General features: G+C 38.9%; 2 protein-coding genes across 5 annotated transcripts in view; both read left to right on the top strand.

Moving 5' to 3' along the window:
• LOC124410069 (carbonic anhydrase-related protein 10) overlaps window positions 1–24758 on the top strand; it is an 85898-nt gene that overhangs the window by 47029 nt on the left and 14111 nt on the right. For all 4 annotated transcript variants that reach the window (XM_046888184.1, XM_046888185.1, XM_046888187.1 and 1 more), the window contains exons 3-4: window positions 9947–10083; window positions 19592–19783. In XM_046888184.1, the coding sequence (XP_046744140.1) occupies window positions 9947–10083; window positions 19592–19783 (329 nt within the window). The remainder of the gene's footprint in view (window positions 1–9946; window positions 10084–19591; window positions 19784–24758) is intronic.
• On the top strand, window positions 19981–22087 carry LOC124410068 (ATP-binding cassette sub-family G member 1-like). Its single transcript, XM_046888183.1, has one exon. The coding sequence runs from the start codon at window positions 20217–20219 to the stop codon at window positions 21972–21974; it is 1758 nt and encodes a 585-aa protein (XP_046744139.1). The 5' UTR covers window positions 19981–20216; the 3' UTR covers window positions 21975–22087.

The following is a 24758-nucleotide window of genomic DNA, read 5'->3' as shown; positions in this document are numbered from 1 at the left end:
TTAAATTTCATTTTGGTTCCTGTCCGTCGTGCTGTTTTAGCCGCTAATATGTTTTAGGGTGATTTTTATTTTGAACGTTTTATTGAATTTTGACTTGGCCACCTACCAGATTGGTTCGAAACAAATAAATAAAAATCCGCTTCAAAGCACAGAACTCTCTTTTAACCGTAAAACCCTCACTGAAGGATTGTGAAAATTGACATTGAAAAATTGCACGCTTTTCAGGAGATTCCTTTCAGTTATTTGGAACCAATTTGGACAGCGTTCCGTTCGAATTTCGATAAAATCCAAAACAACGACGACCCCAATGTTTATGTTTAGACATATTTATTCCCCATCGAAATATATCGTGACTCCTGTTTTCACCCTTCCCCCCTTCCCCCCCTATAATTCGCCAGGGGTTGAACTCGGCCAATGCTCAAGCCCTGGGCTGAATCGCATGGGAGATTCGCGGTCGGATTTCGGGGTGTTAAAGGGTCCCTGGAATCGGAGTTTCGCCCGGTGGTGGGTGCAGTAGGCGGATTTGTCCGGCGGTCAGTGCAGTATACGATCGGCACGCGGGGTTGTCCAGGTGTCGATTTTGGGGGTAAGAGCGGAGAGGGAAGGGGAGGAAATTCGCAGCATATCGATGCCGATGTGGTGCAGCCCTAAACTTGCGGATGGGAATTCACGTCCAACGTGTTTGCCGGGTGGATTTGGGGGAACCGAAGGGGAAGATTCGTTGGCATCCCTGGATATATAGAGGGGGATGAAAAGACGAAGAGATGGAGAGGGAGGGAGAGAGAGAGAGGGAGCATATTCCATGCATACATGCATACCAAAACGAGGAGGAGGTAGAAGGAGAATCGGTGACCACCGTTCAACACCTGCCAACCACCCTGTCGCATAACTACGTTATATACATATGTAGGTATACATATAGGCACATAGATATATACATGGTGTCAAACGACAGCTGATTTTACAAGGAATATACAGGATGATTGAAATTTTTTTTTTTCTTTTCACCTCGAAACGTTATAATAATTTTTAAATTGCCACGAGCGAATGAATTTTTCTATTTTTCTCAACTTCACCATTTAGATTGTTTTTTTTCTATTTGTATGTATACTAATTTGTCTTTTCTGAAAACGGTTGGTGTTGAAAGGAAAGGGAGGACGCATTGTTGTTTCATGATGTAAATAAATTTTTGAAGAATTTTCGATGGTCAGAATTTTTTTTTTTTTTTTACAGTTTTTTTTTGTGACGGACTGTGTTGACTATTGTTGCTTACGAGTGAACCAACTCACCACAATAATTTAACGCTCGTTCTGAAATAAGATTTCTAAAAACGATTCATCTGAAATTAACGCTGAGTTTTTCTCTATAGGTTAAGCTCTTATTGAGGGAAAATGATCTGCTGTAATAAAATGGTGCTACTTACGTTTCGTTGATCTTGATGATTCGGGCTGTGGGTGGCTGTTGATATGATAAAATGGGTGCGCAGACAGTTTGATAGATTTGCTAATTTGTAAACTGGCCACGTTCAAGGTGATTAGTTAATTTAAATCACGGTGTAAATTGAACACAACGGTGAGGTTTTCAAATTCAACTCAATCAAAGTTATAATAATTGAATATTATTATGAAAATGATATTATTCAATGAAGAGAGAGGTACAGAATTTTAACGGAATTATTTTAGAGGACTCGTCTTGATTTAAAAGATTTTATGAAGGTTTTCGAAGAACTGCTATAATTTTATGACGCCTTCGAACTGCTCTGATTTTGATCAAGCAATTTTTGCAAGTTTTACCAGTGACTATAGAAAGAATTTTACAGCATAAATTCAAAGGGGTTTTAGGGCGTCTGCTAGTCACATCAGTTTACTGGATCAATTTTTATACTAACTATACTGCATGTGTTCGGGGATTACACGATAGATATTATATTTACATCGCATGTGAGAATTAGTATTACGCATTTACTTCTTCGCCTCGCTAAACTTAGCCTCAACTTATTGTTAGCTGCAATCTAACCTATCTTACAAGAAAGGTATCGGAGGTCGATCTCTCGGATTTCATTTCTTTTGTAGTATGTTACAGTTGACTAAAACCTGAGTGACACGTACTTTGCTTTTATTTGCCATTAAACACTTTAAGGGGGTAAAACCACCCTCCAAAGTGAGGCATGTCAAGGGGCGATTTGATAGTTTTTTTTTTTTTTTTTTCCTTATTGAGAAAATGATATTTTTCGTTTCTCGTTATGAGAAAACTTTTCTAGCTGGATTGGTTAAAAAATATTATATTCTCGTGGGTGAAACTGCCAAATCGCCCCTTGACACGCCTTACCTTCGAGGGTGATTTCACCCCTTTAAAGTGTATAATGACACGTAAAAAAAAATTCGTGTCGCTTAGTTATTAGTTTACTATAACATATTACGAAAGGAATCAAATTCATGTCATAAACGGATTGGTTATATACGACCTGACGTTAATTTGCAGTGATAGCGAGAATCCATGTATCTCTTTGTAATAATCGTCGCAGGTAAAGTGAACCCCGCAAAACTGAAATCTCGTAAAAAACTATGGTCGACATCGAATTTAAATCGTGATGCTCGGTGAGTATCGGATATGCTCGAAAATTTTCGGCAATGAATTTTCTATTCTCTCTGAGAATCTTTTTTTTTTTTTTGATTGCATTTTGACGCAAGCATTCCAAGATGCATCACATCCACTCTACATTCCTGTTTGGTATGGAAATTTCATGGGTAATATTATTTAGTTATAGGATTAATATAAACAAGGATGCATGCAATGCATGCGGATCAAAATAATTGCCAAATAGAATAAGTCTAACAATGTGACGTTTTTCTTTTATTCTTCTTCTTTAAAAGAAATTGCGCATCAATTTTTTGGCTTTTCTATATTCTTTTATTATAGATTTCCTTTTCTTCTTTTCTCCATTCTCTGGCTTTTCTGGGTGTACTGGACGTGTGATATGTATATGCGATGCGCAGTATTGCACAGGCATCCTCTGCACCGTTAAATTACGCCATTTAAATAATCTCATTTATTTCAACTCGTACCATCAACACGCAGGGGTGGTTGGCGAATAGAACGAGCATCTACATCCACCTGCTGCACATACATATATTGTATATAACATATAGCTGCGGCAGACCGAGATAAATGAACTTAACATGGGTGCAAATTTCACCCTCAGCATGAGCTAGGCAAAAACCGTCGTCTCATGTTCTCCAGATTACTATTTCTGCATATGCGGTATTAATTTCACCCCGTCTGCCATTTTTCAGCATAAATTATTTTCCGGTACTTTTTTTTTTTTTTTTTTTACATTCCTTTTGTTCTGTTCGTAAAAGTTTGCCGAACTGCGACAGAACTTGTTAAAAATAATACCTGGATCCTAATAAACTAATAGTTTCAGATAAATATGGATGGTTTTTTAGTTTCAAGGTCAGTTTAAAACTGATTTTGAATATCAGAAAATGTAATGTTAATTTAAAACGAAAATTTTTGAAAAAGAAGATCGCAGAACCGAATAACTTAGATATTAATTAGTCCACGATTTTTAAACCCGGAAGCGATCACTCCCAAATAATTGTGGAGCTAAATGGGGTGAGAGGGAAGTCAGAAGGGAGAAACAGCGGAATCTAAATTTCATTCTGACGGGGCTAACGATTATTCGAACCGCCGCCGTTCCGAGTATGTGCCGCGAAATTTTGTCAAACTTTGGAGAGTGCCTGCTGGTGTTTGCGGGTGTAATTAGGGTCAGTCAGTCGGTCATGCGAACGTTGTATGAAAGACGAGCTTTTTATTGGAAGTATATCGTACCGAAAGCATTATCCGCGAGAAAATATCTCTCGATCATCAAAAGTCAAATGGAATTGTTCTTGATGGAGATTTTTTATGATTGCAGTCATTTTTTCGTTATCCAGAGCTTATATTATTGGCGATAATTGGAGAGGAATCTTTTCTAGATCTTAAAGAATGACGCAAACGCTTAAACTTCGACTCATCATTTGTTCAGGCCTATTTTTTTTTTAGTTTTTTAGGGGTTGGTTGGCCGAAAATCGACACTACTTATTAATTTTATTACAAAATAGTCCCGAATTGATTGTTCTTCAAATTATTACGTTTTCGAGCTAACCGGATCTCTTTGGAAATAAGAAAATAGAAAATACGAAAAATTAGATATTCGAATGCAAGTCTTCTCAACAAAATGATTGCCAACAAAGTTCAGTCAGGCCAAAGGTATCCCAAAAGTCGTTACAACATGTCAGTAATTTCGCTTGAAAAGTGAATTATTTATTCACTAATTCCTTCTTTTTTATTTGTCATAGGAATCTTATACAAATTATTGTGATTTGTCCTAAAATTCAAACGTTTCAGGTCATTCTGAGATGATCTAAAATCTAGACCTACTCGTGGGCATCAGTTTTCGGTTTCGAGAAAAACAACTTAGGTTAGGATGACTTAGGTTAAACAAACTTAGGTCAGGGTGACTCAGGTTGAACGAACTCAGGTCACGATATTTATGGGTAGGTTAGGTCAGGTTAGGTTAGGTTAGGTTGGGAAGCTCAAACCATCAACATCGACATTGATTTTTCGTAAATCTCCAAGACGAAAAGTAGCCACGTCGGAAAAGAAGTTAAATTCCGACCACCTTGTGACTTTTCTCGATTGCAATGAAAAATGGGAGGAATACTCTGACGGTGACCCCGTGACGTGGATTTGAAGGAGCGAGGCGAGGTCATCGGGAGTGTCGAGGGGTCGGGAATTGGATACCTCGCGGAGGAGTAGTGATTACTTTCTTATCACGGTAGGGAGAGGAAGACTATTATCACATTTATCACGTGCCCAAGCCTGCAGCTGGAGGCGGAGACCAACCCCCCGGCAAGTTGTCGGTGCGGTGGAAGGAAGGAAACAACCCTATTATTGAAACTTCAAGCCCCGCGAGCAATCATTCTGCAATTAGCAAAAGTGATTAAGTGCGGCGGGAGGCTAAGGCTAACAAGCTCTTCGCCAACACCTTGCCCTCCCCTTTTCTCCCTTTCCTACCCCCCTTTCCCTCCTCACTGCAAAGTTCATTCGACACCTGCTTCAATTACTGTGCCAACCATCAACGCGATATCTCTGTTCTACACATTCTCTGTACAATTGAAGACGGTGTGATTATTACCCGTTTCACACCCCGAAATCCTAACTCTTCCCTTTCTCCCTCTCTCCCTCTTTCTCTCTCGCTCATTAATTTTCGACATGTCTGAAATGCTCAATGACAATTTACTAATTACCCTTGACAAATTTGTACAGAGAGTTATTTGTGTCGTTTTTTCTCTTATCCGAATCGAATCGAGTGTTTGGAAACTGGGAAATTCTAAACCCACCCGAAATGAGAATCTGATCCCTATTGTGCAGTTTCCGATTCCTAATGAACCCCCCCCCCCCCCCCCCTCCCTATACTTCTATTTCGATTACACGAGTCGCGCAGAGCATTCATGCATACATACAGAAGCTGGCAAATTCAACCCTCGCATAAAGGCAAGCAAAAGAGAGAAAGAGATACTCAGTGTATTTTTTGGTAATTGTTGCAATCCGTTGTTCGCCCTGAAGCATTCTCTGCACTTGAATCTGCATCGGGTAGGTAGAGTATTTTTTGTCGACCAAGGCGCTATTCGATGCGAATAGACTCGGTTCTAATGACGAGAGCTCAAGAGTGGTTGGCTTCGTTCCCTCTAAGGGAGAACTGCAGGGCGCTGAGTCCAATTAAGATGTTTTTCACCGAGGTTCGTGCGCCGGGTTTTCTCCGTTTTAAAAGCATCGCCTCTATATTTATGTATACCTTCTTCCTTTCGTCGCGTTTGCCGTTAGGAATTCATATGCATACATTAATATATTTCGCGGACACATGCATAGGATGGCTATACGTACCCCAATCAACCCCCCCCCCCCCCCCCCCCCAATCTGACAAGCCAAGAAAATGCTTTTCTGCACTTTTTTTTTTTTTTTTTTTTTGTTTAAATGCTTACGAGACATTTCCGTAACCAATAATTAATTATCAGGTGTAAAGAAAAGTAAACGAATTTCATATCTAAATCATCTCTCTGGATAAATAAATCTCAGAATGAAAGACAAATTATTATTACTGAGAAAAGTAAAGTGACCGAAAGATGATTTTCTTAAAACTACTGGGCCAGCATCACAATTAGACAATTTATGAGTCTAAACCGCTAAACGGAGCTGAAACTAATCGCGTAGAAATAACTAATCAAAATAGTATGTGTGTTACGGGAGACCAAGCTTAAATTACTACTTTTCCACCCTATTCAAACACATTTTAATCTTTTTTTTTCCACCGAAAAATTCTAAAAGTGAAAAATTCCTCATTTCGAACGTTAATTAATTTTAAAATAAAATAAGCCATTGTTTAACAGAATTCATAAAGCAATGTGGATATTTTATTTGAAAAAACAATTCTAGGATAATGTAATTTCTCTGATATTGTTAATCCAACGAAATTTGATTTTCAGTAAAGAAATGTCGGTATGCGCAGTGATTTTTTTAATCAAGTTCAATACATCTTTTTTCTACAATTAATATGACAAAAAGAATAAAAACGGCGAAATTGTTGACTGTGAACGTAAAAGTAAAGCCTGCGACATTTTCAAACGAGGGGATACGAAAATTTTTTATGCACATGATATCGAGTTACGGATGTATATTTGTGACCGTCCGTCCATATACGGCGCTGTTATTCACCGGGAGACGAAGAGAAGCGAAAGCGAACGCAAAGCAAAAGCAAAAGCAAAAGCAGAGGCGCGTGTCGCGGGGTGGATAAAACGTCGGTGGAGCTTTTCACCACTTAGCTCAACTGGTTGGGACGCGGTAAAAGCCACGAGAGTTCCTCTTTCCTCCCTTGTTCGGTTCTCTCGCCCCCATCGCGACCCCAAAGTCTCGTCGAGTCTCGTCAACACCGCAAGAAAAGTCGACGACCACGACGGTGATGTTGGCACTGATTCTAATCACGGATCAGAGATGAAGTAAACTGAAGAGTCGAGTCGAGAGTCGAAGGTCGAAGGTTGAGGGTGCGAAGGAGGGGAGGAAAAGCTCTGCAGGACAAGTGTTTCTCTCTCTACTGCATATTTACAGTATGAATTTGTCTAAGAAAGTTGATTCGTCTTTAGACTTTATCAATTTGTTTTATTTATAAGGTGCGAAGAGCTATTTAAAAATAGAAAAATATAAATATAACTTTAAAATTGTTTCAGTAATTTAGTAAGTTTTGTTCGTCGATTTCACTCCGCAATTTTTCGTTGTGTTCAGATGATTGTTTTCTACAAACTTACGTGAACACTTTTTTTTTTTACGTTACGTTGGTACGGTTGGATATTTAATTTCGTAATATTACAACGATGTCGGTTATCGTCAACAAATGGAAACACCGAAATGACCACTGAAAGAAAATGGATTCTGTTACAGTGCAGATCTTGTAGAATATAGTCTTTTGATTAAAATTAGCTATCCTTCAGTGAAATCGGACGAATTATATCGTAGATTTTTAATTATTTTCAAGTGATTTAACATTAGGCTTTTCAATTTTTGTACTTTCGAAGCAAAAATTTTGTCGCGCTTTATAATACTTGATAAGTAATCAAATTAATGGGACGACAGATATTTTAATAAAATCGATAAAACATATCAGCGAAATTCGGTAACCAACCCTCTTCAAGAATTACGTAATTCGTCCATATATATCATCGCGCTGTCAAAATTGGGTAGAATTTTTGATTCGTATGTGTCTAACACAAAGAGACACAGAATAACTAGTTCGCGTTTTTTCTGTTTCTTCCAAAAAGATATCTGCAAATGTTACAAGGAATTGAATTTCACAGATTTTGTAACACATAAATGTTGCTGTGGTTTTAAGCCTGTCGTATTTAAGCCTGTCGTATTTTTGTCTAATTTTTTTATTTCAATTCAACAGAAGAAAAGATTTGATACAATCACTTTTAATTTCTCTGCTCGATACGCATTAAAAAATTCCATTTTCCAATTTTTCCGAAATACCAACATTTCCTTTTTTCATATTTTGTTTCCATTCAAATTTTCGAGGGTCTATACGTGAAGGTGAAAAAAGAAAGAAAAAACCAAAACTAATATCATTTGATATGCTATCAAAAATTCTTTCGAATTTCGTACAACGATAGGGCGAGGAACTTATAACGGGACGGCGAAAGAAGAAGTAGAATAAAAAAAAATAAGGAGAAGAAGAAGAGAGTAGAGTGAAAACGGGAGTGACGGACCCTCGCCGCCCTGTCAAGACAATAATGAATGAGGATATTGATGACGCCGAGCCGGGTGAAAACGTTGAGATTCTTATTCGCCTCGGGATGGCTAATCGATTGATAGCGACAAATGATGGGGAAATAATAGAAAAAAGTCCGAAAGAGATTTTCCCTCTCTCCGCCACCCGTAGCGCAAAATAATCAAATCCCACTCTCGTCTGAAAACTCGCTTCTCAGCTCCAATGAAATTAACCCCCGACATCCATCTTGCGCAATCTTTTCACATCCCTTTTTCCTCATATATAGGTATATATCCTCCGAATTAATGTCGGACTTTTCAAATCTCGGTGACGTTTAAAATCGGCACAATTTTTCGCGCACGCTTATATTATATACAGAATGAATTGCTAACGCCAAAATTGTATATACATATATACACCCGCTTTCTTAATTTTTTTTTTTTCTCGTTTTTCACTTTTCACAACACCCAACTGCTCCGAAATCATTCTCAGAATTCGGTTCGATTCCCGAGTGTAGAGAGTATAATATTTATCAATAAGTGAACGAGTGAATAAATGAACGCATCGGGTATATGTATATGTATACTATGGAATAAGGATCCGGGAAGATTGCCTCGGCAATAATCCATAGCCTCGTTCTCTTATATCGCGCGTTGCTCGGCGAGCGAAGTGAATGCAGGGAACTTTCCCTGGGCTGAACTAAAGAATCCACGGCAGTGCCCTTTCGATGTTTTTCTTCCCCCGAAATCTGATTAAAACATTATGAGACCATGGCGGTGGGAACTCGACGTCGAAAAAAGGGCACAAGGTCCCCCAGGTGTGTCCGAGGAGGGAATTAGTCTCCGTGAAAAGTGAAAAGTAAAAAGTGTATTTTTTTCTTCCCTTATTTATTTTATTTCTTTCTTTTCTTCCTCCCTCCCTTCCTTCGCCTTCTTTCTTTCTACAAGGTTTCTTTATATTTCTACCGGAGTTTCGAGAGTTCGACTCGCCTGTTGGATTATAAAAATTTCATATTCTAACCGCGGTTTTGCAGGGCAAAACTGATATTTGATGTATACCCTTGTACAAATCCCGAACACACACACACACACACATATATATATATATATATATATGTATGTATGTATATATATATTATATATATGTATGTGCATTTCGAAAAGTTTCTCCGCCGTTATTCTTACCCGTGTATGCGCGGTTCCTTCGGGAATCAAACCGCGGTAACCGAGAATCGGGGGAGCGACAGAAAGATTATTATCATAACTTTTTTTTCTCAGCTTCTTTTTTTATTTTATTTATTTATTTTTTTGTATTCTATATCCATGCCTCGCTTTTTATATGAAGCATGTTAAAGTTCGCATTGAGAGAAGGTAGTAAATTGATTAAAAAGTTGGTGAGAAGAATCCGCTGAGTTGATAATGTGTAAGGATAATGGTCAGGTTGACTGAATCGAATTTTGTTGAGAGAATATTACTTTGATTTGATGGGGAAAAAAACGGAAGTAAAAAAAATAAAAAAAAAAATCGTATGCCGATAACTTTTGTCGAATTGAAAGTAAACTTTTCAATTTCTCACGCAAACGAATCTTGCAAAACATGTAAAAATGACTGCTCTCTGAGCTAAGGATCCGGTTTGCTGTTTCAGGTCCGTCGTTCTGGGGCCTGATAAACCCGCAATGGTCGCTGTGCAGCAAAGGGCGAAGGCAGAGCCCGATAAACGTGGAGCCGGACAAATTGCTGTTCGACCCTCACCTGCGTCCGTTGCACGTTGACAAGCACAAGGTGAGCCCGGAAATTATAGCTCTACCTTTCATTTATCCTTCGTCCTGGGCTGACTGACTCCCTCTTCCTCCTTCACCTCCTCCTCCTCCTCCTCCTTCTCCACCTTCTCCTCTTCTTCCTATTCGTCCTCGCGACGCGACACGTTGCTCCTAGATCGATCTGCAAGCCCACACCGGAATCCAACCCCCGCCTTTCTGCCTGCCTGCCATCCGTCCGTCCGTCCGTCCGTCCTTCCTTCCTTCCTTCCTTCCTTCCTTCCTTCCTTCCTTCCTTCCTTTCTTCCTTCCTCCCTTTGGACCTGATTAAATAAAGCGAATCGATCGCCGGTATATAAGCCAGTTCGAACCCTGACCGAATACACCCCTAGGCTCCTTTGGGGGTGAAAGATTCGCGGCTTCCTTATACCTCCACCCCACCCAGCTCCCCCCCGTTCACCCCCTGTTATCTTTCCCCCGATCGTCGTTACTTCTTCGCTTTTATACTTCTTTTCCATCGCCGTTTTGCTTCCATCTTGTTTCAAGTCAGTTTCTTCGTTTTCTCTTCTCTCTCCACCTTTTTTTTTTTTTCTTCTCCCCTCCACTTTCATCGGTCTTTCTCATTTTTGAGAGTGGAGAACGTGCGCGGTGGAAATTCATCGTTTTTTTTTTTCTTCTTCTTCCTGTCGATTTTAGATTGGATCGGTATTTGGTTTAGCGTTTTTTTTTTTGTATGGTTTTTTTTTTTACACTACTTTCCGATGAATCGTTAGGAACGTTTACTCTCGTTTCGATTCTGTAAAAAAAAAACTCGTGAGTGTGTAATGACTATGTCCATTGTAACAAAAAAGACGAAGTTTAAGAAAATGCATAATTTCGAAGCTCGTTATTTGAATTTCCATAACACGGTCAGGAAAAAAAAAAACTACAACATTCTTTCGTTTCCTTGTTTTTTTTCGTTTTTTTTTTTTTTTGATTCTTGACGTATGCGTTGAAAGTAGGGAGCGCAAAAATATATACGAATATTATGAAAATATATTCACTGGAGTAATCATGTGTAGTAAACAAAAAAAAAATTTTCTCGCAATATTTTTACCTATGAAATTTTTTCACCTGTATCAGAGATATTTGTTCCCTTGAGTGATAGGCAACACGACATACTACGGTGTATACCCGGAAAGACCGAGTAAACTTAATTTCCATATATACTGTATAATCTCGATATTCTTTCGAATGACCGAAAATATTCCGGGAAAAGAACTCTAATCGATATCACGTGATTCGCGTATAAAAAAGACTATGCAGCTTCAAGCGATAAAAACTTGCACGCGATGAGTTTTTCCCCCTCGAGTTCCTGGGATGGGAATTGATGCTGTTGTTGCTGTTGCTTAGGCGATAACGAACAATGCGTATAGGTGTAATATCATAAAACGGTAAACGTGTAAATGGCAAATGGCGATGGGAGGGGGGAGGGGGGGAGGGATGCAGAGACGTCGGTCGCCGAGGATGGGAAGAAGAAGAAGGGGAGGCGGAGTGGATGGATCCCTGTTAACTCGCGGCAGGGGGTTGCAGGGTGATAAACCGTTGACAATAGAATTTCAACGAGGCTTTTCGCTCTCTCGAATCCATCTACAACTTGCTCGAGCCTACCTGCAAGTCTTGCCCCATCCTCCCTAAAAACACACATCGCGTGCGTGATAATATACACTATATAGGTATTATTACGTGCATATATGTACACTAGGGTGTTTCATTTTCAGGTGATATATTTTTTTTTCTCTGCGCTAGCTGAAAATCTGATAGTTTATAAAAATCAAAAAAATTATGCCACTGGGTAAAAGGTTTCAAGTGCATCGGAGACTTAGCTCTTTCAAAAATTCGATTTCCCATATAAATAATAAGACAGGAAAAAATTTTTTGTACACGCTTTGATCTTGACGTGACATATTTCACACGGAATTTCTGATGCACATTCGTCAATTATACCATAAGCCTGGTTTCTTCATCTTCTTATTCGTACTATTCTTTTTTCATACCTAGTTGACGGAACTGCACCTGTATGATCTAAAAATTAGAATCGTGAAAATAAAAAAATAAAATAAAACAATTAGGAATGAAAAATAAAATGTTGCTGACGAAAAATTAAAATCAAGCAGAATTAACCCTCGTCTTTCAGTCTGGATAATTCTCCACTCGAGCTTAACACGTTTTCAACTTTATATATAGGTATATAAACTGTCCGTTTATACTTGACGTGTGTATATATATATATATACATATATATATATATATTATATACGTTCACTAAGAAGAAAAATAAGAATAAGAAGAAGAAGAAGAAGAAGAAGTGGTTCAAGTCAGCTGCAAGCCAGCGTGCCACGCGGTTTAAGGTGATGAATAAATGTTTCCATAATGGAAAATTAGTGTTCAGCGAAGAGTGTGTGTATATATGCATATATACATAGAGGCATACCCATATATTTATATATATATATATATAATACATATATGCGGTATATATGTACATTAGACGCTAAATAGGCGGTCTCATAATTAATAACTTCGTTATCGAATTAGCGAACTTTCCGCCGCTGTGCTTCGCGTCGAAGCCGCCTGGGTGCAACGAATTTTTAAGATTTTAATACAATAATACAGCTTATATGTATAGAATTAAAACTTTTAGATGTAGAGGGTGAAAATTTTCGTACACACACGCACACGCGCACACAAACACAATTGATTTTCTAAAATCGTTGCATATATATATATACGTTTATCAATGAATCAAACATATGTACATTATAATATTACATACCGGGAGTTTTCTGTGAAACTCATCACCCAACGCCAACATATAGGCGACCGAAGATACATTCTGAATATGTATTATAGCTGTGAAAAATGTAGCTTCGGTTGCACATCTTTTGACGTTGGGTGGTGAGTTTCAAAGAAAACTAACGGTATCAATATATTAGTGTAACATCATTAGTTTCAGGGTGAGGAAAAATCGTTCCCGCGGTGGAAAGTTTTTTCTTGAGCTTTCTTTTTGGTTTTCTCTTCGGGGGTAGGTTGTTATAAGTAGCGGATTTGCGGAGGTCTAGGCTGACGTCATCACGCCACCCTCCGGATATGGTCGTACAGTACCTACCTTCGGCTTTATCCCCCGATCATTTTGCGAATTTATACGCCATTTAACCCGGTTGAAAACTTTGGCACTTAAATTAAACAATAGAACGAGTCGAACGTATGTCTTTCGCCCCTCGAACTGCTCGCCCCCCTTTCCCCTTTCCCTTTTCCCTTCTCCCTTTAACCGTGTCCCTGTTTGACCTCCTATATACCGCCAGCTCTCCTCTTCACTCCCCGAGGAGGAGTACATTTCGAAAAAGACAAAGATAGGAATTTAGAGGGAAAGATATATACCAAAACTCGACATTCGTTGTTCGATTAATTTCAATCCAATTACAGTGTAGAAATTATTAGGCAGAGCACAAATTGTTTAAGATTTATTTCACATACATGAGGCGTGGGAAGGAACTGAGAAGATCGTATATTTTGAACTGGAAAATTTGAAAAACAAATTGTTGAACTTCAGAGAAGAAGTTGATAAAAAAATCGATCTCGAACTCCGAGTGATCTGAAAAGTTAAGTCAAGCCCTTTGATACATTAAAAAATCTAACGTTAATAAACAAAATTGATTTCCTCGAAAAATCATTCGAAACCTGACCTTTGTCTCTATAACGGTTCTTAGAAAATTGAATCTTGAATTTGAGAAATTTGAAAAATCAATCGTCAAGCTTTATTAGCTTTTTTGAACTGAACAGCAGAGCTTGTATGACATAAAAATCGATGAAAATTTAATGGTTTTCACGTCACAAATTAATTCCCCATAATATACAGTGTAATGTACATATGTAAATACGGGGCATTCCACGCCAACTCAGTAAACGATTGACCATGATATTTTATAATTTCAACAAGCATTATTCCTACGAATATTTTTTATGACTTCTCTGGTTCTAAAATACACCCACAATTTTTTTAGAAATTTCACAACAGATTCTCATAAAGTATGAAGATAGGAAAACCGATTAAAACAATGGAAAAAGTGATTAAAAAAATAGAAAAAAAAAACCAGATCCCACTTTGAATCTCGCGTGAAAATGTTTCATTTCGGAAACCAAACGTTGTTTTTCTTGTTTCATAAAAATCAATTTGGGTATTTTTGAGATGGGTTTAAAGAATCATAGGGTAAAGCCGAGTGATTAAAAAAAAAATTAACTTTTTTCAAGCTTTTCAGGGGTCGTAACGTCGCATAAAAAATCCCTGGTAAAATCGAAAAATTTCATGGTAAAGCGTTTCTTCAGTTGGCGCGGAATGCCCCATATATATATATATATATATATATGTAATGTATATACCGGAGTATCCGAACAACGTTTGTCGCCCGTAAATTGGAGTCGCGTGTGCGGCACCATGCCTGATAATATTCACCTCCGTTCCGGGAGTGAAAAAATGTCACGCTTTTATAATGTCAGCTGGGGCTGGAGGAAAAGGAGGAGGGATAAAGCCATCGCAATTCGTGCCAAACTCTCTGTACATATAAGCCTCGTGCAAATTTTCTTCGTTCCATTTCCGCCCATACACACATTATTTCATTTTCTTCATTTCCTCTCTCTCTATATTCACGCTATTTTTTTCCAAAATTTTTTCCTGACGTTTTCTCCCTATTTGCGGAACATGTAGACCAGAAACTAATTTTTGTTTTCAATCTTCATCTTGTTCTTTGCCTGTAGTAAAGAAGTTCGAGAAAACAAATTGTAAAAATAAAGATTGTATCGAACAAAATAAGAACTCTTGCACTTGCCGCGTTTTTTTACGTTGATGACGTATATATATATATTTGCAATGATTATACCTGCAACGCGCAACTTTTATGCGCAAATTATCAGTAAAGTGCCTGAGATTTTTAAATTGAATTTCAATTTATTAACCGTATGAGTTACAAGCACTATACATAAGTGAATATAATACTCGCAAATCCTGCAGGGATAAACCGGTTACCCGTTCGCAGGACTGGTCCTAAAAATGAAGTATATATATATAGGTATATATAAAACGAAACAAAATAGCCATAAAAAACAAAACAAAATAGACTAAAATAACCAAGGTAACGCATAAAACTATTGAACAATAATATTTTCAAGGAGTAATACAAAAGATAGAGTTTAGATCGAATATTTTTAGTGACCAATTAAATTTATTGATAATAGAGTTTCTTCTATTACATTTATGCGAGATCGTCGCCGCAGTGAGCCTACAGATTTACGTAACACTTATAAAGCAAATGAATAAAACAATGAGAGAAATAACAAGAAAAAGATACAAGATATGTTACAGACGCATATGCAAAAAAAAAAAGTTGTAACACTGCTTTGATAGAATGTATAAATGCTGGTGATAAAGATGATCAATTCTTGTATTATTAGGTTTTCGTTTTGTATTTTGTCCGCCGTAACGAATAGTATTATTTGTAATTGATATTTTTATTCACATTACCGTCTATAATGATCGTTAAACGCGTCGGCAGCTCAACCTTCTGTTGGTCAATACATACAGGTGAGCAAAAAATGCGTAGGATAAAAAAATGGTATATTTATTCACTTATGTTAATTGCGTCGGTTCTACACAGAGTTGTTATATTGTTATTGTTTTTATCTCATTCTTCTTTTCATTATTTTTCCTGTTCTTCGATATTCCGGATACTATACAATGTATCATAGAAATACTTGTATGCATGTACGTACAATGTATAACCTATACGCATGTCTCGCGTCTATGTAATAATATGAAGATTGCAATGAAATAATCGAGAGTTATTGATTATCAGGAATATTGATTATCATATGGCAGAGATGGAAAGAGAGAGGAAACAGGATTTTAAGTATACAATAACTATAAGTTTAAGCGTATATCTAATGTGTATAATATTATTAAACCGTGCGCCTTGAAGTTGACCATGACACCGTTAATTAGAGTACACAAAATTTTGATAATATATTCACGAGCAATAAGAAAAAAAGATTTTATTAATAATAATGAAAAATAAAACAAGACGGAGCGACAAAGTTACGGTTCGATTTACATCTCGTTATGTCATACATATGTACTTAAAATATCTGAAGTTAGGATTTCAGTTTCTTAATTACTTGACAAATTCTTACTCATCGTAGAAAAAGAGAAAACTTTAATGATAACTACATCATGCATATAGTTGCTGTACATATATTTACTCACTTTTTTCATATGTCTGTACTCTATACATGATGATACAAATCAGTTATTATCTATCATCTTTCTTCTTTATCTCCTGGGATGGGCAGATGGCATATAAGTAATAAACAGCTTCATTAGACATCCATGTTCAATAGCAATTCAAAATGTAGGGACATATACATGTATAATAAGTTATAAGACAAAAGGATTAAAACTAGTAATAGTTTCATATCGTGTAGAAAGTACAGATACATAGAAAAAAGAAGAAGGTAAAAACCAATCTCGATATGATTTACCATTTGGGCTGATATAAAATAGTCTAAATTATAAATATTTAAAGCAAAGCTTAAGACAACCATTCGGCATTTTTGTATGATTTATAAACTTTTCTCTTCACCACATCGCAGTTCGTTTTCTTGGCTTGCCATTCGAATATTGAATTGCACAATGAATATCAAAATGCCAGTGTCAATCCTAATAATTATTATACATGCATATCGGCATATATATGCGTAATATATTTTTGAGATTCGCAATTTATTGCTTTTTAATTCATCGTTATGTTACAACTTTTAAGCATACTAGCGCATGAGCAGCATTATTATTCATCGTAAAAATTGTCTGACTTTGATGTTATTTATCGTGCACAATACCTTCTAAATAGTCTCTCAACCTGTTTCTGAACGCGATGATTTTTTATTATCAAATCAGAATCTTAATCGATATTGTTTCTCTTTTATATAATTACCTACGATGCACTCTTGAAGTAATAAAAATATGTTTAATTTATTTTCACGAACAGCTAATCTGTATTTCACGTATTCAGATCTCCTTACGCGTTTAGCACTTATCTTTTTATCAGATTGTAGTAAATTACGATGCCAACCTGTTATTCTGTACGGATAAAATAATGGATGAATCACGGCTCTACGTTTCGATCTATCAAACTTACTTTCTATATCAAGTTCTGAATTATTCTGCAAGCGATGATCTAAAGCTTCTTGTTTGTCTATGACGAAAAGTTGACCGTAACTTGGGTTTTCGTTGTCGATTGGATATAATGATGTATTTATTCGATAATATATATGCCCCCATATTTAAAAACAATACCAGCCAGGTCGTTGTCCTCGAAAATTTACTGAATCAGCCGATGAGGTATTTACGTGTTGAAATCGCGAACCGCTTTGGCAAGCAGTCACTTTAAAATCGTCTGAAATCATTTAAAATCACTTGGAATCGGTTAAAATCGTTGCAATCGATCGTTACGGTAAAAATTACAACAGTTACAACATAAAACATTTTCTTTTCCTGATGAAACGACCCTCTCTTGTAACTTCGAATGAGAAAATTTTTACACGATACGCGCAGGGCAGAAATCGTACAGTGATTGACACAATGCACTCGCAGTGCACTCTCGTCTTAAGATGCTTCGGAAATAAACTCATAAATAAGGCCCGGAAGTCTAACCTTTCAAAAAAGGCAGAAATAAAAATGAAACACACACGGACACAGACAAAAAAAATACTCTATCAACGCTAAAAAACCGCGGCAATCCAAGGACGCTCCAAGGAGGTATGCTATATCGAAACTATAGAAAAGGCAGACAAACTGTAGCAAAATGCAAACAATAAAATGTCCACGAAGTGTGCAGCAGGTGTAAAATAAAATCCATCTACTTTTCAACACAAGAGGATTATACTTGTATACTTAGAATTTCTTATTCTATTGGTTTCATTCATCCTTATTTTATAATCAGTCATTTTACGATGTGCGTGTACGTAATAAGAAGAAAAAACAAAAAAAAAAAAAAAAAACGAATAAAAAGTTCATTCGTGAACCATGTATACAAGCGATTAAGGATAGCATGTTTCGCGATAAGCATTAAAAACAAAAAATCTTGAATTGCACAAAAAATTCTTGAATTGCACAAAAAATTATTGCTGCCAGAGCAGTTTCGATGTTTCGTAAACGTGAATGTTATAAAGAAGTGCATATTAACTTTGATATTTACGATCAGGTTGATTTTAATGAGACGGAATTTCCTAGCTATAATAAGCGTAACGAAAATAATACACTCGTAAAAATGTCGAATGAGTAAAAACAAAGTGGTTCGGAGCTGCAATCGAAGAAACGGCGATTATAGATGTAATAGAAACGTGTAAGGTCTGACCTTTGGGAACCGAATGAAACCTATGATCAACTGTTACATCTTTTTGCAGTAATAGAGCCGACCATCTAACATACCTCGCTGGTAAAAATAATTAGCATACAAATGTTGTCACTACGCATCCACGAGGTCGGGAATCGGTTGAAACTCGTTATTTCATCTAGACGGTGAAGAGCGATTAACTGTAATAAACAAATTAGACTCGCTGGACAATTAATCCCCCTTACATCACTGCTATCTCTGTAAAGATTATCGTTCCAAATACGTCAACGTCGTTGTCACCTAATTCCCGTCATCTAAGACAAATTAGCGACGTCTTGTTATCACAGCTGAATTATTACGACACGGATCTTCGACTTCCAGCATCTTTTTTTTCTCGCTCTTTGTTTCGTTCATCCTCGTCAGTCTGACTAGACGCGTTTTTTTTTTTTTTTTTTTGCCATTTTCATTCGTACTCTCATTCTTTGGACGATTTTTTATTTTTTGCAGATAGATTTTTGTGAGAAGAGGAAATTAAGCAAATGTTAAGTCTTAACGTTCTCGTGATTTATTTATATTTGTAATTATCATCTCATTCCGAGGATATGATAAGTTTTAGAGGTAACGAGTTATTTTCAGGATGTTGTGCAGAAAAGGAGAATTTCAAGATTTTTATTGAAGTCATAAATTGCCGGAAATAAAGAGAGAGAGAGAGAAAGAAAGAAAGAACACTTGACAAGGCTTAATTTCACTGGTTAGATTTCAGAAGTTTCGTGAATTGGAAATTGATACTTTTTGTTTGTTATACTGGCAAAGAACCTCGCACATTAAGTGTTTAGAAAATTAACGTATTCATTCTATAAGCGTGTCGAAAAATACGAACCTTGAATGAGAACGACTTGTGATAGCCCGAGGTGAGTATAAAAAACACCAGCTTCGAACGATGGCTCACATCCAGATCTGAAAGAAAAGGAAAAGTTTCTCTTTCCTTGCCGAATAAATTCCTGAATATCGTTCCATCGTTACACAGTGACGAAAATTATAGCCACCGATGACGAGGTGGAGGTAATAATAACACCTTTCAAGGACTTGTCGCATTGTTTCTGTTCGCAGGTTTCCGGTCACCTGCACAACACGGGTCAGTCGCTGGTGTTCAGAGCCGACCGTGAGGCCAAGGTCCGAGTTAACATAACGGGGGGACCGCTGGCGTATCATTATCAATTCGAAGAAATTTATATTCACTACGCACTCGACAATAACCACGGGTCCGAACATCGCATCAACAACTACGCTTTTCCTGCCGAGGTAAGTCCAATCGCTGTTCTAGTCAGACCTCGAATCAGCAATGAGCACTCCTTGTGACCAGATCAAGAGAGGAGACCTATTGATCGGTATCGATAAGCTAAGGAAAACAGAACTTAGGTCCAATGAAATGACCGATTACACTACGGAAGGAATAGATAAGTATGCGAAGTGCCGATGAGTTTAGTCGTAAACTGACTCGTCTAGTCCAGTCTCCGATCGCGGAACTCCCAGTCCCCTTTCCTCTAGCAGCAACCATAGGTAGATCGGCAAAAATCGTCTCACCTTGATCGCGGCGCGGTGTTGTGGAGGAGGACCTTTGGAGAACGTTTCTGACCGTCCGTGCGGAAAGAACCGATCTAGTGTGCTCAGTCTCGCGTCGAACGTCGTGACGGAGAGAGGTAGCTTCTGCTTCTCGGTACGATATTGAACCACAATGTCAGCAGACTGGGCGAAGCCGCGGCCTATCGACATCGAGTTCGTCAAACTGACGTACGCGACGCCTCACAAGTCACGAAAGCGAGGCACGAAGCAGATCCTGAAGGGTGTTTCGGGTCGCTTTCGGTCCGGTGAGCTCTCCGCCATCTTGGGACCTTCGGGGGCCGGAAAGACTTCGCTTTTTCACATCCTGACGGGGTTTCACCGCAGAAACGTCACCGGCGAGGTGCGGTACCTGGGGACCGAGGGGCCCATTGACTTTGAGGAGTACCGAAAGACTCTGCGTTACATCCAACAGGATGACAAACTCTATCCAAGCTTCACGGTAATCGAAGCGATGCACATAGCTGCTGAACTCAAGCTCGGGGCCCACGTCTCGGCAGCCGCTAAACGCGCGATAATCGAGGACACCTTGAAGACCTTCGACATGACCAAGGTGCGGGATGTGCGTTGTGACCTGCTCAGTGGGGGCCAGCGGAAGCGACTCTGCATAGCCGTAGAGCTCGTCGACAATCCGGGGGTCGTTTTCCTCGACGAGCCCACCACGGGACTCGACTCGCTACTCTCCTCCGAGTGTATCACGACCCTGAAGACCCTAGCCGCCGACCAGCGAACCGTCGTCTGCGTCATCCACCAGCCCAGCGCCGCCATCTTCGAGGCCTTCGACAAGGTCTACTTCCTCGCCGACGGAAAGTGCGTCTACCAAGGCCGGCCAGGCGAGACCGTTTCCTACTTCAGGGAGCTCGGCCTGTGCTGTCCACTCTATCACAACCCCGCCGACTACGTCACGGAGGTCATAAGCAACAAGCTCGAGTTCATCGAGGAGCCCGAATTCACCGAAGAGTTGGTCGACCAGGTCGATTTGGGGTGGATTGAACGGCGGCCGGTAGTCGCCAAACACACCAAACTCTTCGTCTTCGAGTTTCACAAGTTCACGGTGCTTCTGAAACGGTGCGTCGTTCAACTTTGCAGACAGTGGACCGACGTTCAGATGAAAATCGGGCTTAACATTCTCCTCGGCATTCTTCTCGGCGTCATGTTTCGCGACGCCGGTAACGACGCCTCGAAGACCATGGACAATATCCGGTTCCTCATTAGCTCCTCCGTCTTTCTCAGCTACACGACGCTTATGCCGGCCGTCTTGCGGTTCCCGCTTGAGCTCCAGGTACTCCAGAAGGAGCATTTCAACAACTGGTATCACCTCAGGACCTACTTTGCGGCGGTTAGCTTCATCGGCATACCCTACCAGGTTGGCCTCGCCCTCATCTACTGCAGTATAAGCTACGTCCTTACGGGTCAGCTCCTGGATCCGATGAGGTTCCTGCTCTTCTGCCTCGTCGGTGTTTGTACCTCGCTCACTGCCGAGTCTATCGGCCTGCTTTTCGGGAGCCTGTTCAACCCCGTTAACGGTACCTTCTTCGGAGCAGCCACCCTTGCCGCGATGCTGTCACTCGCCGGGGTCATTCCGCTATTCCAACACATGCCGGCCATCATGTACAACATCAGCTACCTCAGCTTCCTGCGATACTCCGTCGAAGGTATGGCAGTGGCCGTTTACGGCTTCGGACGCGAGAAGCTGCCTTGTCCCGACAATCTCACTTACTGTCATCTTCGTTATCCGAAAAAGATCATGAGCGAAATGTGCATGGACGACTCTCGATATTGGACCAACATCGCTGCTCTCCTTGTAAACTTCATCGTTATTCGGGCTTTGTCATGCTTCGCACTTAAGAGGAGACTCTCGCAGCCCTGTTGAACTGTCATTTACGAGTGCGCGTGGCGGTGATGTTATATTTATTTCTTATACCTGTTATGAACATTTGTGATCCAATCATATTTTCGCAGCTTGAGAAGAAAGGAACGGAGTAAGAAAAATTTTGCTGACTCCGATTTAATTGTCGTCAAATTTATTTTTATTCTTTATTTTCTTCATTTTTATTTACCATTAATTTTTTTTGTTGAATTGTGTTTTAATCTTACGTAAGTGCGAAGTACAGAAATGTGATGGCTTTTGAGCCTCTGTTGCAAGAGAACGTCACAATGATGCAGATTGTTGCTGCCATTGTTATTGTTATATCGATAAGTCGATTCGTTGAAAAACAAAAAAAAAATTAAAAAAAAAAAAAAACGAAGAAATGAAAAATTTGTGCAAGGCTGTGGAACGATTAATCCGTGATCAACAACGAGCAAGAAGAGAAACGTAACAAAGGATGAGATAACAAAAAAACCAACTCCATCGTATCGAACAAATGAATCTTGTTATCCGAGCACTTTTTTTTAACGATGTGTAATTATTATCTTTTGCTTCGATCGTGGTAAAAATTTTCTTTCTCTGTATTCGTTTCTGAATCTTTTATATTGACTTCAGTTTGTTCACATTCATACAATTGTCTGTAATTAACTGAGGAAAACAACAATCCGACTTAAGTAGAGATTAAAATATAATCCTGTATGACATAAGTAAGAATGAGGTAAGCGATTTTTTAGAAAAATATAGAATAACGAAGAATCGTGACCAGTTTAGTTAATATTCGTACACAATATTGCTTCACGTGTCTATTAAACCTAGAACGGTAACGTTTTTTTTTCTCTTTTTACCTATTTCGATAACGGGGAGTGAAAAAACGCTCCAATCTTGTAAATTCCATTTCTTGGATACATCATATCATTAAGGGTTCTATAGGGTTTCATTTTCTCTGTTTTTTTAATAAAGAATCAGGTGGGCGAAAAAAATTTTTCGTGAGTTCCGAAAAAGTCGTCAACAATCAACAAGTAAGCGGAACAGGAAGATGTGAGCAGATCTCTTGCGGCGGGAGATTTTCATTTATTATTTAGATTTACTGTTCTAGGATTAAGTTACTTTGCATGTGTTATAGCGAGGATTTGCATTTTATTACACTGTTTGCCTTTTTTCAAACCACGTCTTTCCTCGATTTTCAAAACCGAAATCCTCAGCACACGTGTATTAATATAATGCCAAATATCATAGTTCGTTGCTAAAAAAACTAGCCAAAGTTCTGTTAACCCTTCGCCGACCAACGTGGACGATATCGTCCACCCTGACTTTCTCACTTACCAGTGTCTCGGGAATTTTTCATTGTTCAACCATTTCTACCTATAAACTAATTGTAATTAAACTAAATCGTCCATGTTGGCCAGCAAAGTCGGTAAAAACCAAATGGCGGGCAAATGGTTAATTTAGTCATCGTTTTACACAATTTCCATATTTCATGCTGCAGGCGTTGAAGACGGAATTCCGAATTAGCAGATTAAACTTATTTTATTAATCAAGTTTTATTTTTCCACACATGTGTTTATCCATAGGTATATTAATTGAATTTTTTTCAATGTCGTAACTATTGTATATCGTCTTGAAATTTGAATACCGAAACCGAGGATGACCTCGACGATTTTAACTAATGATTTCCAAAGTCCCGTGACAGAAGATAAATCGCACCCTCTCCTTCTCCCGGATTCATCCCCCAAGGAACGTTTCGGACCAGCCTCAGCCGCATCAAAGCCTCGAGTCCGTCCTTTCTATACCTTCCTTCTCCATGGTCCTCCATCAACCTTCAGAGGATCGCTTTCTCAGCAGAACCCCTTTCCGGTTCCCTGGAATCGCGATATCCTTACAGGTCGCACCGTGTCTCTTACCCTGACATTCAACTTCTTACCCGTGACTCCGCGTTCGAAAATTAGTTGGTATTGAATTTCTGCACTACACGCGTTTATTCGTCTATCACACCGTTTTGCAGAATTTGCGTTACTTGATCGGCTGTCTGAAAACCGGTAGGTATGACGTCGCAGCGAGGCAGACGGTATCTATACTGCGAATAGAAAAAAACAAACGTGAAATTGTCTCGTCGGTATGAAATCAGGAGAAAAAAAAACTGAGAATTCACGTTAAACTCGTTTCAGTTTCGACCAAGTGTTCGCCGGGTAAGAAGCTGGCATTCTTTATTAACCAACCGTATCTGAGACCTGGAACTCTGGATCAGGAGGACTTATCGTTAGGTTCAAACCCTTAACATGTTGATGAGGATGAGGACCTTAGTGATAATTTGGAAAAATGGTAACACGGGTCACGTCGCGTCGTACAGATGCCAAATCGGTAAGCTGAGCCTTAGACTCGCTGCGGTTGCGCTTCGGCAAACTTTCTGAAGTTTTCCTTGTCCCGTGAGCTGGTGCTCGTGTTTTATTGACCATCTTGAAACGACTGCTGACGTATAATGATGGTCCCTAATCCATCCCCTCCATTCCTCCGCACAAGCCAAACTGCTCATGCGGACATTCCAAATCGGCTATGACGGGTATTGACAGTGATTATTATTATTATTATTATTATCATCGGTAGATGGCATTGAAAAGTCATGTGGTCAATGACCCGAATCAGTGTCAATTATAAGCAAACGTTTGGGCGAAAATATTGCAGGTGCGTGCACGAAATTACAGTGTAAAAAATGCGGCGTTGATAAGTTTGCCGGTGTGGAATGCTGTAGGTTAATTATTATTATACTCAATTCGGAAGTTTCACATCGAA

This window comes from Diprion similis, chromosome 8 (assembly GCF_021155765.1).
Source record: "Diprion similis isolate iyDipSimi1 chromosome 8, iyDipSimi1.1, whole genome shotgun sequence".
Taxonomy (NCBI): Eukaryota; Metazoa; Arthropoda; class Insecta; order Hymenoptera; family Diprionidae; genus Diprion; species Diprion similis.
This window is presented reverse-complemented; position numbering and strand designations above follow the sequence as displayed.

Excerpts from the sequence above, each read along its gene's own strand:
- LOC124410068 (XM_046888183.1), top strand. The coding sequence starts at position 20,217 with ATGTCAGCAGACTGGGCGAAGCCGCGGCCTATCGACATCGAGTTCGTC.